At 35.8% G+C, this 16804-nt stretch overlaps 3 protein-coding genes across 7 annotated transcripts in view; 2 read left to right on the top strand and 1 right to left on the bottom strand.

The window, feature by feature from the left end:
* Positions 1-9764: 9764 nt before the first annotated feature.
* On the bottom strand, positions 9765-11432 carry LOC126253531 (RING finger protein 37). Its single transcript, XM_049954914.1, has one exon. It carries the CDS (start codon positions 11282-11284, stop codon positions 9800-9802), a length of 1485 nt encoding a protein of 494 aa, XP_049810871.1. The 5' UTR covers positions 11285-11432; the 3' UTR covers positions 9765-9799.
* LOC126253533 (golgin subfamily A member 6-like protein 22) overlaps positions 11244-16804 on the top strand; it is a 98001-nt gene continuing 92440 nt past the window's right edge. The window contains exons 1-4 of one of the 5 annotated variants that reach the window (XM_049954918.1): positions 11244-11437; positions 13480-13659; positions 13970-14284; positions 15007-15097. The gene's annotated coding sequence lies outside the window, so the exon portion shown is untranslated. Of the gene's footprint in view, positions 11438-13479; positions 13660-13791; positions 14285-15006; positions 15098-16804 lie in introns of those variants that run through there. The other 4 variants (XM_049954919.1, XM_049954917.1, XM_049954920.1 and 1 more) reach the window with 4 other exon arrangements.
* On the top strand, positions 11466-13025 carry LOC126253532 (28S ribosomal protein S9, mitochondrial). Its single transcript, XM_049954915.1, has one exon. It carries the CDS (start codon positions 11674-11676, stop codon positions 12886-12888), a length of 1215 nt encoding a protein of 404 aa, XP_049810872.1. The 5' UTR covers positions 11466-11673; the 3' UTR covers positions 12889-13025.

Here is a 16804-nt window from a genome sequence, read left to right on the forward strand (position 1 = left end):
AGAGAGAGAGGAAGTGTGTGAATATTTGTACTTTTACTGCAGTGCATTTGGGAAGTAGTTGTGCAATTGACTATGAACTATGGATGTCAATTAAGTGGAAAGTTCAAAACAAAGCTGGAAGAACACAAGCTTGCAGAAGCGTTTCTTCATAGATATACAATTGTTTTTTAATTAGTTCTACTGTTGTGTGAGTTTTAACTGTTTGCTTCAGCTGATGAAACCTATTGAATGTGATTTGTAGTGTTTAGAAGTTCAATTTTTTAAGATATTTTGATGCTTTCAACTGAGGAAAGTATTTTTCTTGTTGAACATTTGTTCTGACATGGCATTACATACACATAACTAGTGCAGGAGGCACTCAGTGAAAAATTCCTTAAAACAACTGTATATCATGACACTGCAATTTGTCGACTCACTGAAAAATGTCAAGAGACAGGCTCATTGTTTGCTATTTAAGAGTCAGGCCCAGTTTTTGCTATTTGACAGACAGGCTCAATGTTTGGTGCTGAAAAAATTGTAAGTCCACCTAAGCTAAATGAACAGAGATTGTTAGATACTTCTGACTATGCAGCAGAGACCAGTAAAATCACTGCACAAGTTGGCACAAAAAAAGTTATTAGGCTTGCAACTGTGCATAAAGTAGTTAAGTAAACACTGAAACTGTTTCAGTATAAAATGACAGCAGTGCAAGACCTGAAAGATGCAGATCATGAGAGACTCTGTTACTGCAAATGGTTTACATCTTTTATTGAGAGGAATACACTGATAATCTTCATATCACCTACACAGCTGAGACCCGGTTGCACCTCTTCGGTCATCTTAGCACATGGTTATGGTTAAAGGAGAGTCCTTGTGTTGTGTTCGTGTATTTATTGATCCATTCAATCATTCAATGTACAGAACTGTACAACACGATATGGGACAAGTCAAACAAATTATATGAGAACATATATAGACATAGCATATATTACATACATATTCATAATAATACCACAGTAAGAAAAGTTCAAATAATAATGCTGGTCATAATCAAACAGCAAATGTTCGTTAAGGGACAATAGGTTATTTCTAATTAAACAGTTTGGTTTTGAAACATCATAAAAATATATAATTTAATTTATGATAGATCACATTTAAGAAAGTCTTATATGCTGTAGAAGCAATGCTTTGCTAAGAGTGCTCTTAAGGTTTTTTTTTTTTTTTTAAAAAAAAAAAAGTTCTTGAATGCTTTTTGCATCCTTCAGGAGAGGGTTGTAGATTCTGATTCTCATACATTTAGCACTATTGTTACACAGTTTAGTAGACTGGGGAACTATCTTTTTAGCTCATTCCTCACTGAGTGGAGCATAAAACAAACTTTGCTTGGCCTGGAACTAATCATGTCAATGTGGTTTTCATGTGAATGTATCAGTGATGTCAATCCCTAAGAATTTTATTTCATTGTTGTGGTTAAAATGTCACTGCATGTTCAGAAAACTATAGTGTGGGTAGCAATATACAGGCGGCACATTATTGGATGTTCATTTTTTGAAGAAACCATGAACAGTGAACATTATTATTTAATGATCAATTAATTAATTGGTCAGCTAAAGGAAGACAAAATCAACTACTCATGGTTTCATAAAAATTACACCACTGCATGCACAGCTAACAATGCTGTGTGTCTTCCAGAAGAGCTTTGGAAAATGTGTCATTCAAAAAACCTCTGGCCTACACGCTCACCGGACTATACTGCACCAGACTTTTTTCTTTGGAGAGCGGCAAAACCTGCAGTGTATTACAATTGGCCATGAACACTTTCTGACTTAAAAACTGAAATAACTGTATACATGAGCAGCATATCACAATCAGATCTGCAGAAAGTGTTTTCCAATAAAATTAAGCAGCTTTAGACTTGCATATCTCCCATGGATGTCACTTCCAACATACGTTGTAACTGCACAGCTACTTACCATACACCCTGTAGAAAAAGAACAAGAGCTTGAAAGTTAGTGTGACTAATGTTTGCTGGTATGTGTTTCTGTGCTCCACACATCACTCCACTGCAGGTGAGTGTTTGTCTTTCACTTATTTCTAATAAAGTTGACTTTTTTTGACATTTCCCATGACCAAAATCAGGTATTACCTGTAACACGAAAGTTGTGAAGTCAAAGCATTTAAAATCTGTAAAATATGGTTGTAGCATCAGTTCCTTGTCAATATAAAAATGAAATAACCTAAAACTTTCTGTTTCATCTATTGGCTTACCCTCATACTTTATTTTTTAATAGTATGGTCAGATATTGTGAAGTACAGAATTGCATGTTTTATTTTAGTTCAGGGATAGTGTATTTTCAGAGAGTGAATTATTAATTTTTGAAGAGAATTTTCTTCATGTTGTCAAGTATTGAAGTTTCACCATTGGACTTGATTGAAATACTTGCATTATCAGCAAAGAGTCTATTTCTGTCTCTGTAATATTTGGTGGTGCATAGTTCATATACAATAAGAACATCAGATCCAAAACAATCCCCATGGCACAATTGTAGTGATCATTCATCAATCTTTAGATGCTGTTTCACAGTGTAATCTCCCTGTGTTTATCAATATCACACACACTGCAATCTTTTAGATTACCAACGAGCTCTCTTATATCACAATATTTGAACTGCTCTAAGACAACACTATGTTCTCTACAGTCCAATGCATTTTACAAGCCACAGAAAATAGTAGTTGGCACTGTATTGTCATTTAAATTTTGTATAATCAGATGTGTGAATTGAAAAATAGATCTCTAGTATTATTAGTGACAAAAACCATTAGGGAGAAGATGTATTGACACAAAAGTGTAATGATCCCGATGCCCCTGAAGAGGGTTTTGCAAGTAATTCAGGTAACACATCTCTAAATGAGAGTTACTCATGGATATTTCACTCTTTGAAGAAATATGCTTCATTCATTGACTGATTAAAAAGGTAACTCAAAGGGTTTGCTTAAAATCAGAATAAGATTTCAGTACTTCGTTAAAATACCGTCATATTCAGAAGAGTGACTTTTTGAGATTTCTCTAATAGACGAGGTGGAAATAATGTTGTTTGTTGGTGGAATATGACCTACCTAAATAAATCCAATGGATTTTTTTTCTATTGCGATGAATTACTTCTTGCATACGAATAGTGTTCTTTTCCTTACCAACCCCTACTGTGCTCCAGCAATATGTGATGAACCTTGTATCCTCTTGTGTAGTTGCAGTGCTGGGAAGAGAACTCATGTCATCTGTCTAAACTACCGAGGGAATCAGAAAGTTTCTTGTAATAACTGCTTTATTTAACAAAACACTTTTACAAGTAAATTGGTTTTGTAATATTCTACACATAGATTGACATATTGGCCGCATACTCAAATCTCCACTCAACATCACAGATAGTTTTATTCGAGTTCTCTCTTGTGAATAACATAACAACCATTCAATTGTTTGTTTTCTTCTTTAGATTTCTGTCTTACACCATCCTTTACTCTGACAGTAGCAAAGCAGAGCCAAGCCATCTGTCCAAAACATAGGCAATCGTCTCCAGCAGATATGGATGCCCATCTGCCGCTTTGCCTTCTCAACATCATGCATTTGCTTCTCTTTACCTCCAGGTGGTGTCCATGTCAGACGAAAATGTGCACTGTGGAAGGTTCCCCAGCTCAATAACTAGATAAATGGCATGATTGTATCACATGAACATCTTGCATTGGATTAAGAGTATACGGGTGGAACATGATATTACCAAAATCGGGATGTTGTACCTCATTATCATTCAGTTTTCTTCCCCCCTACATTTTCAGTTATGATACTGTTACAAACTGTCATTGAATTTAATAGTTGGTCAATTTTTTGTGCATAGTTTTTGCTTTTTTATGACACATTGACTGTAGTGCACTTGTAAGACTGAGTTGGAGCTAGTCCTATGCATTAAATGTGTCTCCCATCTTCTCACAATAGACTTTGATCCCCAAGTTGATGGCAGTTTCCCTAAGCTCCCACTGTAAATCTTCCTCATACCATTTGAAAGGGAAACTGAATGCAAAAATGTTATAAGAAATTTAGGAAAAAATTTAATATCTCGTCTACTGTGTATCCTTGGCAAATTTCTTCTAACTGTTCACTCAGTACATTCTTTGCTGACTGAGTCAGCATTTATTATTCTGTGTAATTGTACTTCTCCCTTCTCAGATAAATTTGATACTTTTTTTATTTATTTCCTTTTCTATAGATCCAGATAGTGAATGAATCACAAGGATGTGGAAGTGTCAAATTATACATGTTCAGAACTGTTTTGTGTTCTTGTGTTGTAAATATGTTATTTGCTATTGTCTTTGTAAAGAGAAATCAGTGATTTCTCCACTACTTGGATATCCGACTCCAGCTGCTTGAGAGAGCTGGGCAGAGATGCTCATATTTTGTTTCTTACCTATCTACAGCATGGCTGTCACAAAATGTCATTAGAACACACAAATAAAATACTTTTGTTTCTGCTGTTACATCAGCCTGTTACATCACATATTCACAATACAGTTCAAAGGAAATAAGTAAATAATTCTTTATCACACACACACTGATGACAACTACCTAAATCCAAATGAAAGTTGCCAAAATAGGAAGCCTTGATGGTATCTACTTTAACAACTGAACCAATAACCCATAGTGCAATTATTGCTCAGTTACGTCTTCTACAAAGATGAAGAATATAGGTTGACCAGTTACATTTGCTATCTATATAAGCACCCAGTAATTTTGTATCCTCAACTTCTTGTATTGTTTGATCTCTATACTTATTATTTTCTTCAAGACCTGTTTCTGTTGAATGGAACCTCCATATAATTGGTTTTACCTGCATTGAGTGAGAGACTGTTTGATTAAAAGCAATTTAAGATTTCAGTTAAAACTTTGTTCACAGTTTGTTCAAGATTGTTATCTGACAGTTCATCAATAAGAACTGTAGTATAATACGTGAAAATTTAAATTTACTCTTTGTATCAAAACACAAAGGGGAAATACAAAACACCAGTGGATCTAAAACGGAGCCTTGTGGCACACTGCAACTTAAGCTGCCCCACTTACATGAGGCAGGTTCTCCTAATGAGCTGTTCAGCATTACAGTCTGCTTTCAATCTTTTAGTTATGGCTGGAGCCACAAACTGACAGTAACCCCAAACCATAACAATCTGCCATTTTCAAAATAATTTGATGGTTTATGCACTCATATGCTTTCAAGAGATCACAAAAAATACTTACTGGAGACATTTTTTTGTTAATGATTCCCAAAACTTAATTATTAAAAAGAGAGTATTGCTTGTTCAATACACAGACCAGCATGAAACCCAAACTGTCTTTTGTTGAGAATATTGTAGAAGTTGAGATGATTGACACTCAATCTGAGCATGAGTTTTTCAAGGATTTTGAAAAATATAGTTAAAAGTGAGATTGGGGGATAGTTTCTGACATTACTTTCATCACTTTTTTAAGAGTGAGGTGTCACTACAGTCAGTTTCGGTGTATCAGGGACAATTCTTCCTTGCAGAGATGTACTGAATATGTGCATAAGACAGGGTTTATATATTTATAACAATATTTTACAAGAAATATTAACAGACATTTTAATTATTAATGACTTAATTAAATTTCAATCTCAATCACTGTAGCAAGAGGTAAGGATACCTGTGCAGTTCTGTTGTTACTAGCTTTCTGTATATGAGCCACTGCTTCATCAATGGATCATTTACAGTTTGCCTTCACTGCTACAATCAAAAAAATCTTTGTTCAAGATTTCTGCAGCCATTTCAGGTTGCTTTATTGCTTTACAGTACTATGACTGTGTTCAATTTCTATGCATGTCATGTTCCCTGTTTTCCTCCAGTTTTCCTCTTTATCACATTCCAAATGCTTTTTACTTTGTTTTCTGAGTTCTAAATTTCAGTTTTCATGCACATACTCTTAGGCTTATTTATTACTTTTTTTATTGAGCTATAGTACAGTTTGTAGTGATGCCATTTCTTTGGGTCATTACACTTTCTGGGATACCATATTCTTTACTCAGCAGGATATTTTTAATCCTGCAGTGAGCCATGTCTTCTTGTCATTGCCCATATCATTGTTTCTAATTATTATTATTATTATTATTATTATTATTACTAATTTGGGAAAGTTAGCTTCAACCAGCAAACTAAAGAAAGAACATGAATCCATTTAAGAATGTACTATACTTTTTATTTGCAGCTGTTTCATAGAAAATTGGACTCCAGTCTCTCTCTTGCAGTCTGTAGTTGAAATTTCTAAGTGTCTCATCATTTATTTATTGCCGTAAAAGATTTCCAAAAATGTCGGTGTGCATAAGCAATTGATCATCATGGTCAGAAAGGTCATTAACAACCGAGGTATACTGATATTGTTTACTCTTGACTTATCTATAAAATTAAACATATACCCAATCAGATTTTGAAAGTTATAAGTAACCCTAGTCAGAAAAATCTACTGCTACCATAAAGATAAAAGATGCTAGTAGCTGTTCTAAATCTACTGTACTAGAGCTCTCATTTAGAAAATTTACATTATAATAATCTGAAATAGTTAAGTTCTTGGATGTTGAGGGTAGATGCGATAAAAGTGAATGTAACTGCCTCAGACACATTCATATTCCCTGTAAGATGCTAACACTACAACCAAGTCATTCATAGTACATAATCTCTACTCCACATTTCAGTATATTGTTCCATACTATGACTCTTTTAATCTAAATGCACTGTATGATTTCCCACCCCTCTCCCCTTACATAAATTACCAATCACCTCCAGATAAGATTAGATGTACTTTCGTTTCAATAAATCCATATTGAGGAGACCCCAAACATCATAAAACATGTCATAAAAACAAATACACCTATGTACCTTCCACAGATCCCTTGTGAATTGGTCATCGTGGATGTGGAATAAGTACAAAAAACCTTAAAACATATTTTTATTTAAAAGGAAACTCCATGTTATATTGTTTTCATTTAAAAGGTAATAAATAATGTCACAAAACACGTAAATGTTCAACACGCTTGGGTGCATACGATAATTCTTAGGCTAGCATCAGCAATGCATCATCCGATGGAAAATTCATTTTAGAATATTTACTTACAATTATAACATTATTGCATTGAATTTTTACACAAATCAGATGGTATTAATATTTGCATTATTTGATATTATAAGTAAAATATAAACATCAGTTGGTTCTACTAAGAAATTCATCTATGGAGTAGAATGACATGGCCACCAATAAGTCCTTTAGGCCCCTCTTAAACTGAACTATATTAGTAGTTAAACTTTTTATTGCCACTGCAGGATGTTCATGAGTTCACACCATAAATAACTCTTATTACACATTTTTGCACCCAAAAACTGCTCGTTTCAATTGATGAGTTACACCCCCCCCCCAAAAAAAAAAAAAAACAACAACAACATATGGCTTTATAGAATGAAAGCAAGAAGCACAGTATTCCAGCTTTTTCTTTTTTAAATCACCTATGTCTGAGAACATTTGCATTGCACACAGAGCTTTGTTTAGGTACTTCAGCAGTTCTATGGTATGCACCTCACAATTGAATTTATTAAACTTATTCCCAAGATTTTAAAAATGTCAACTTCTTCTAGTTACTTAGTTTCTTGTTCCACAGACAATTCTGCACAACAAATCATAATGATGTGGAATGAGTCATTTTACATTCACATTATAAATTAGTTTGTAAACATGGCTACATGCTGAAACTCTTATTTGTCAGCATATAATGGAATATCCAGGATGGAATAATGACAATATTATGAAAAAGGTAGACTGCTACTCGCCATATAGTGGAGATGCTGAGTCACAGACAAGCACAACAAAAAAACTGCTAAACAAGTAAGTTTTGGCCAAAAGGCCTCCTCCTGAATTAGGCACCACATATGCGTAGACACATTCACGCGAACGCAACTCTCACACACAGGACCAGTGTCTCTGGCTGCCAAGGTGACACAGCAAGAAGCAACAGACCACAATGGGAAAAACAGTCTGGGTGGTGGGAGTAAGGAGGAGGCTAGGGTGCGGAGTGTAGGGGTGCAGGATGGTAAAGTGCCACTTGTTGTGGCATACAGTGGCAATTTTGGGAGAGGGTAGGGCAACTAGGTCTTTAGATGGAGAGGTGAGGAGAATAGAGTCTGAATGTGGAGTTTTGTCATTTTCTTCCATAAGTCATGCATTTAAAATGGTGCCTAATGTTGTTTTACCTGACCAGTTTAGGTGCATGCTGCAATTGGTAAACAACTCTCAACCAAAATTACTTATGTGTATAACACCAGTATTGCTAAAGTGCTTTAAGTCTTTGTTAATTTTAAGTTCGTTTATGAGACAGCCCCATATTCTCAGTACTGTGGGATCGAGTTGTGGTTCTTTGGAATATTCCTTGGAGTGTTGAAGTGCCAAAAATTTTTCTAGTGTTTGTATGGGGATGCTTTATTGCTACCATTTAACCATCACAATCAGATGCTTAACTGATTATGGTTTTTGGATTTATCTGATGGATTTAGAAGTAAATTATCAGATATTGTGATGGTTACAGTCTGGGAGAAACCAAAAGCTTCTCAGCATACAACAATTACAATTCACAAATTTGTTTGCAGGAGTAGCTACATGTTTGTAACAAGTTGTTATATATTTTGCTAATATGTACAGACTTACTTACATAACAACATTTTGAAATCCTCCTTGCTATTGCCCAATTACCAATGTGAAAAACTAGTTCATGCAAAATCATAGAAATTATTTATAGAGAATAATCAGTTAGCTTGAAGCCATATAACATGATGATCAGATTAAATCATATAGCCTACGCCAACCAATGCTGCATGGGCAGAAAGTCAATTAATGCTTGTACATGCCTAAGTTATATTGGAATGTGTGTTGTTATAATTACATTGAGTCTACGTGACTACCTTTAGAACACTGATGATAGTGGCACTGTTAGCTGAAATCTAGATCTGCAGTAAAAAAATGACAGATGATATTACAAACAACACTGACCATCTTTCTGTCCTGGGTTACATCTTGGTTATGGGCCACAACCAGTCCCGCGGAGTATGACGGAATGGCACATGGATTGCAGATAGACTGTTCGCAATTACACATTGTATTTCATGAAGCATTCACAATCATTTGATATAGTTTCTCCTCTCTGCTAATGTTTTATTGTAGTTTCCCATCCGAAAAGTTCCTTAATCGTACAAGGGTTCACAAAAAACAATTTATAGCTAAGCAATACCGTATATTTTCAGGACAAAAATAATACTGTTAAATGTGGAAGACAAATCTTAACACCATTTACACAGTTATGCAATTTGTGTACTTTCAACCAAGTAGTAGATATTTAATTCCGCATAATCTATTACACATATGAATATAATAGAGGGAAACATTCCACGTGGGAAAAATATATCTACAAACAAAGATGATGTGACTTACCAAACGAAAGTGCTGGCAGGTCGATACACACACAAACAAACACAAACAAACGAAACACAAACATACACACACAAAATTGTGTGTATGTTTGTGTGTCTATCGACCTGCCAGCACTTTCGTTTGGTGAGTCAGATCATCTTTGTTTTTAGATATAATCTATTACACAACTACACATTAAACATTAAACGTCACTTACCTCGAGATTCAAGTAAAATATCAAAGGTTAAATTATCATCATACTGGCAAAAAACAAATGCTGTAATTCATGAATACAAATTTAATAACAAAATAAACAGTTCATGTTACATGATATCTGCATGGATCAGTATGTGTATAATGAAATTTGCAAACAGAACATATCATAGTTTTTTGTGCTGCTTTTTTAAAAAGACAGTGCCTGCAAAACAAATGCTTACAAGACAAAATGTATAGAAGCTGGTTTCCATCACAATCACTGCATGCAGTTTTTGTATGTTTCGCAGGCTTATCACAATTTACAAATGATGGACGATTCGCTAATGCTAACTTCACAGCTACATTTAATTTTGATTCCAAAATCTCATCAAATGACACACTTCTTTTTCCTTCCCCCTCCTTCTGTCCCTCCTCATTATTTTTTTGTGTTTTTAAAAAATTTTCACTGCAAATGGTGATAGATCTGTTGTTGGTAGGCCTATCAGTTTTATCATGTTTGCTGCTATCAGATTTTTCAGAACAGACCTTAAAGGTGGCATCATTAGAACTGGTTGGTAAATAAACAGCAGTAGTGTTGATTGCTGGAACTGCAACAGTGTCCTTATTAGTAACTGCACATGCACTTTGACTTAAACTGTGTGTCTCCCGTCTTCCACTGGTACGAGCTACTGTAAATAGTTCCTGGCAATGTGCATTATCTATAAGAAATTTGTCAATTCTTGCTTTTAATGCTGGAGCTAAAACTGGATGACTGTTATTTGAAAACAGTTTACCAGTGAAAGGGTCACTTGGTGGGCGGCCCCATCTGGCTTCATGCATTTCATGCTTTTCTAGTGTGCTTTGATCCACAACTTTTCCGCTTGGTAAAATCATTGGAACACTCATTATATCTAACGTAATTGCGTCCTTAAAATCGTCTGGTATGATTAATCCACTTGCGTCTGCAGGGACTGCGTGATGTTTTTCACTTTGTATTTTGCACACATTCACACAACTTCCTGAAATTTCAGTAAGTTTCCTGTCTGTCCGTTTGCTATATAATTTCCTGACTGTTTCTTTTGTTGACTGACTACACGAACTGCTGACCGTTCCCCACACTTCAATGCGTCCCAATGCTGCAAGACTTGAGTTATACGTTTTATAGATCTTGATTTTCAAGCAGTCTGAATTGGAAAGTGCGTTCTGTTTGTTTATCAAAGGATGTTTAACAAACTGCGCAGGAACCGATAATTCATTATCACGACAGTCCCTTCTAAAAAACACAATGCCAGGTTCTACTCCGAAGCTGCGCTTTCCTGTTGTAACAAATTCATCGACTCCTTTTCCATAGCTGTCTTTTATCTCTATTTCAAACCCACACGACTTTTGATTGCCGACTGTCGGCCAGATACAAATATGACTCAAATTAATTTTGCATATAAATTGCAAAGTTATTTCAACCGGCGGTTTTACAGCATTATAAACCATAAAGCCTCTTCGCATTTCCTGAGCATCTGATGATGTTAAATTAGTTACTTCATAACCTTCACTGCATATTGCATTGCAGGAAACATCTGGTAACAGTGACGGATCGGTAAAGTTATACATTTGCTACACGTTCGCAACAACAGAATACACATGTCAACTGAACGCCTTCACTTGACAGGTGCTACACAGCTACAACTACACTGATCGCACGCAAAAGATCTCTGGAAATTCGATCATTCTTGACGTAAATATTTTACTTCGATAAAGACGAAGGTGAGTGTATTATCTACTGGTACCCTTGTTTTCGATTTAACTTCTCAGGCAAAAACGGGTTAAGATGTTTGTTATACGGATGTTACTGTGAGTACGGCGGTAATCGTAAATATTTGAATGCATGTGCAGAAAAAAGATAATGTGTTCCCAGTGTAGTATGCTGCGGTTTAGTGGTGTGAGATCTTCAAGTGCTTCCATTTAACAAAAAAACATACAAAACTTTTGTCAGTGAAAACATGAATCCGTTTGTAGTGCGCCAAGCATCGGCTTTACGTAGATTGTGGCATGGAATCGTGCCTATTTATGTCAAGCAGGAATGTGTATGTTGTGTTAAAATTTATAGCGTGAGCAGCGCATCATTATATAGTACAGACATGAAAACATTAAGTGCAACTGGTTCTCCAGATATACAAAAGAAAGAAAAAATCAGCAAAGCTATGAAAGCATACTTGGAAAGGGCTCGAAAACATGATGAGTTCATGAAACAACAAGAACACGAATTTAAATTAGGTAAACGGCATTTGGCTAACATGATGGGCGAAGATCCGGATACATTTACACAAGAGGACATTGATAATGCTATTCAGTATCTATTTCCATCAGGATTATTCGACCGAAAAGCAAGACCCATTATGAAACCTCCAGAAGAAGTTTTTCCTCAGAAAAAAGCAGCGGAGTTTGACGAAACTGGGCGCCCCTATCACTTTCTGTTCTATACTGGAAAGCCAAATTATTTTGGTTTGCTCCACGATATTGTAAGCAATCTGGGTTACTTGAATAAACACGAGGACAGGATGATACGTAAACATCTTAAACCAGAAAGTGATCAAGCTTTGGACGTTACAGGAACAGAGTGGCTGCCGAAAGAGAGCCTAGAAAAATTGCTTGTTGAACGTTTACACGACACAGAATATAACAGTTTATTACTTGCAATGGATAGACTATTAAAACATCCATACTCGTTTCTAAAAAAGGACTTTATTTTCCAGTATCGAAAACCATTGATAATGCAGACAAGGAATTATGAAATACCGAAACCCGAATTAGGTGAAGATGGAAAGCAGTTTGTAACTGTTAAACAGTGCTTACGCAAATCTGCAAGAGGTGAAGTCACGATAAGATATCCAGGTGAAGGGAAGTTTCAGGTGAATGGTTGCGATATTAATTATTTCAGACTGACCCAAGAACGCGAACAGCTTCTTTTCCCCCTTATTTTCACTGGAATGCTTAATAAAGTGGACGTAGAAGCTGTTGTAACTGGAGGAGGACCTTCTGGACAGGCAGGAGCAATAAGGTGGGGCATAGCATGGGGGTTACGCAGTTTTGTAGACGAAGAAATGCTAGAAAAAATGCGTTTAGCTGGACTGTTAACAAGGGACTACAGGCGTCGTGAAAGGAAGAAACCTGGCCAAGAAAAGGCTAGGAAAAAATTTACATGGAAGAAGAGATGAATAAAATTTCAATTTGTGTGCACTTACTTATTTTCAGATTATTTGTGTGTGACAACCATACATAAAGTTTATGAAATGATATAAATAGAATAGATTGTAATAAAGCACTGTTGGTCACAATTATCACTGCAATTGAATCTTGCAACTTTTTCTGTCCATTATTTTTTATTGTTTTGCCAGATATTGAAACATCGTGAAATGTGGATGTAGTGGACTGTTGTAAATTTTGTTTAACTAAATTAACAACACTCCATATTACTAGGCCTAACTTTTTTATATACGTTATGTAGTTCTGGTTTAGAGTTCATTACATGAGCATTCAATAACTGTAAATTGGACTAGGTAAAACTGGAAAATCGTGTGATTGAGCATTGAAATTTTTTACACTGAATAATTTTAGTCTAATAGGCCTCCACATTTATTTTTATTTCGTGTCATTATATAGAATAATTTTTATAGTGTATTCCAGTCTTGGTGGTTCAGAGGGAGAAAAATACTTTCCTCTATCTTATGTTACATTATCTGTTGTCATTCCATAGTCTGGTTATTTCCACTCCATCTTTAATTTTGACATTATATGCATTTGCATAGGTCTGGACAACTGAATGTAATACAGAAAGATCATTACTAAAATGCATGTCCTGCTCCACATGCCGTGATGAAATAACATTACTACCGAGTGAAGCAATACATGAAGTAATCACCATATAATAGCAAGCAATTAGCTTTGAACACAGCATATATTATTGTTGGCTTTGAGAGGGTAATTGTGTGAGTAATATTATGTAATTTAAACATTACTACCAATTTGCAAAATCAATCTTAAGCCCTACATAGAAACTAAATTTGTCTATGGAAAATCTAAGATGGAATGCGAAAACATGTATGCATATATATGTGAATGCATTATTATTACTCATGAGATAAAGGAGATTTTTATGTATAATGGATATTTCTCAACGATGGAGGCTGATTGAAATAATTGACTTATAACACTGATTTTGTGCTCCACTGACTATGTATTAAGTTCCCTACCCTGTTCAGTTATGACCAGGAGGATTTTATTTTGATTACTTTACAGATCGTATTGTCACCTGTTTTGACCCATGGGTCAGAATGTTGGACCTGGACAAAGAAAGATTGTAGAATACAAGTAACAGAGATGTGCTTTCTACTAAGGATCCTTGGCAAGACGAGAAGGGACAGGATAAAAAATGGAACAATACGTAACACACTTCAGATCAATCCTATGAAAGAAACTATGCAGAGAAACAGGCTGAAATGATTTTGGCACATTAAAAGAATGGGAAAAGAGACTACAAAGAAGGGCTCTAGAATGGACAGAATATGGAAGAAAACTGATAGAAGAAGATGGAGAAACCAAGTGAAGGATAAGGTGAATCTGAGAAGACTACAAGGGGAGGAAATGCTGAATGATGGCCTGCAGGAGTAAAGAAAAAGTTTGAAGAACTTTGTGGGCAATCTGCATTAGCAGAAACATTTTAAGAAGTTATATATTTCAGTTCACCATAAAAATGACCCATTGAGTTGCAGACAGGCATAACAGAAAGGCTGTTACACATTATAGCTTTCAACCAAAGCTTTCTTCAGGAAAAAAAAACACACACATTCACACAAGCAAGCATACCTTTCACACACACACGCACACACACATATGACTGCTTTCACGTGAATAGCAATCTGTAATGGGGTGGGAAAGGGGGAGGGATGGCAGGGTATGGGTGGGGGAAAGAAGAGTGCTGTCTGGTGAGGTGTTCAGCGACTGGAGACTACTAGGCACAGTGTCAGGAGGAGGAAGACAAACATACATGAAAGTGTTTCCATTTCAGACATATTTTAGAGGACATGGCCTACTTATTTATAAAACCCACTATGACAATTTCGGCCATTTACAGTGGTAACAACTGCTCTAGTTTGAACGGACACAATTATTTGAAAACTATGTAGCTAATTACACTTAGAATGGTCTCTGTTGTAGACTGAAAGTATGTTTGGTATTTCATACCTAAAGTTCCATTGCTATGCAAAGTGTTGCTCCCACATAGCAACTCTTCTTAATGGTAAATTATGTTCTCTCATGTGGTTTTTGTTTTCCAGTGGTAGTCCACCACTCCCCCAACTCCTGTATCACTGTGAGCTCTGAACATCTTTTAGCATAGCTATAATGTGGTGCATTTCATAACACCAGGTGAGTATAAGTTGACAGCCATAACCTTATAGCTTTCTCTACAGTGTAACCCGTTTAACACCTTGAATAAAAATATGAAATTACATGAATATGTCTGCCTGAAAGCAATACTTTGTCACTTATGGAATGGCTTGGCCTTGCTGTAGTGGTGTTAACCAGGACTGTGCCAGTAAGTGTTATCAAATACATAATGTGGCATTGGATTCAGCAGCGTTTCCGTGTGGTGGAATTTGGAAATACTACTACTAATGTTTATTCACTCATATACCTACCTGCCCATCATGTTTCCTGCATCTCACCGAGGAAGAGAACCTTAAGGGCTGTAGAATGACTCGAGGTGTACATTGACAAGAAAGAAGGAAATAATATAAACTTAACCTGTTTTCTGTATAAATTGTAGAAGGAGCAGCTAATGAAATATGTTTTTAATTTTCTTTTGACTTCATAGGGAATCCCAATGTCTTACTTTGTTGGATGGGAGGTTGTTGGAGTACACAACTCCCTTTTGAACTCTAGACAAAGAGACAGAGTCCACATAAAATACATTTTTTTGCCTTGCGTTTGTTGTCATGGTGTAAATTACACTTTAGCAGAAACTGATTTTTAAACTTGAGTGCACTTACAGTGTACCAGACTCTTCCGCTGCATGCCGCCGTTGGCAGTTTGTTTCTGTCAGTTGTAGCGAATCGGATGATAGTATACAGAAGCCAATGAGAGTAGCTGGATCTAATGATTTCTTTTGGCAGAGTATGCAAATTGATTTGTGTCTGATATGGAGAGTAGGAGAAAACTAAATGTGCTAACTGACCGATCATGTAGCGCGAGACGTAGATTTGGTTGGAAGGTGCCAAGTTGGTTGGGAGCTGGCGAAGCCAATGAATTCCACGATACAAATATGGTCACTGTAATAGACTGAATGTAGCATAACCTGAGGTATAATGTTTGTCATTGCAGTAATCTAGTTTTATGTCTTATTGCTGATTATGCCAAAAATTCTGCCTATGTGGTTAAATTGTAAACCAACAGAAGGGAATACCAGCTAACTTTATTTACAAACTGTAGGAATTTAAACGATCATTCTGATTGTCTACTGACAATTGACTCACAATTTGTCGTGTTCTCTTCCCATCATTCATTGTGCCAGCAGTTGCCAACAACAGCTTGCAACAGAAACCCCATAGTACACCTTAAGTTCACTTTTACCAATTTTTGTTTTTCGGCAAAGATCCTTTAAAAGGCTTCTATAACAATGGAAGTAACCAGTTATTTATAAGATAAAGTAAATGGATAGATTAAAACTACTCATGAAGATGTACAGGTATCAACTTCATAATATTCTTACTGCTGAACAAACACTTTATTTACTTTAGGTGCACTATCTCAGAAGATAATTCCATAAGACAACAGAGAGAAAATATGCTAGTAAACTAAAATTCTTGTCTTTAGGTCAGCATAATGAGATATGCTTCTAGGGGCATAAGACACTGAACTGAGCCTCTTGTTGAGTTTATCTGCTGCTATCCATCTGGTCCCCCAAGGAATTTTAAACTATGAATATCATTTAAGTAGTGTATGATCTTTAATGTCTACTTCTGTTGCCAACAAATCATCATTGCTAGCTGGAAATTAGTGCTTGCAAGATTTAGACGTGGAAATTGTTATCTGTGAACCACTTGTAGCTGTGTTCAGTTACCATCTGAATTGTGC

Source organism: Schistocerca nitens, chromosome 4 (assembly GCF_023898315.1).
Source record: "Schistocerca nitens isolate TAMUIC-IGC-003100 chromosome 4, iqSchNite1.1, whole genome shotgun sequence".
Taxonomy (NCBI): domain Eukaryota; kingdom Metazoa; phylum Arthropoda; class Insecta; order Orthoptera; family Acrididae; genus Schistocerca; species Schistocerca nitens.

Bases quoted from the DNA above. Each gene is read 5' to 3' on its own strand.
- LOC126253532 (XM_049954915.1), top strand. From the start codon at position 11,674: ATGAATCCGTTTGTAGTGCGCCAAGCATCGGCTTTACGTAGATTGTGG.
- LOC126253531 (XM_049954914.1), bottom strand. From the start codon at position 11,284: ATGTATAACTTTACCGATCCGTCACTGTTACCAGATGTTTCCTGCAAT.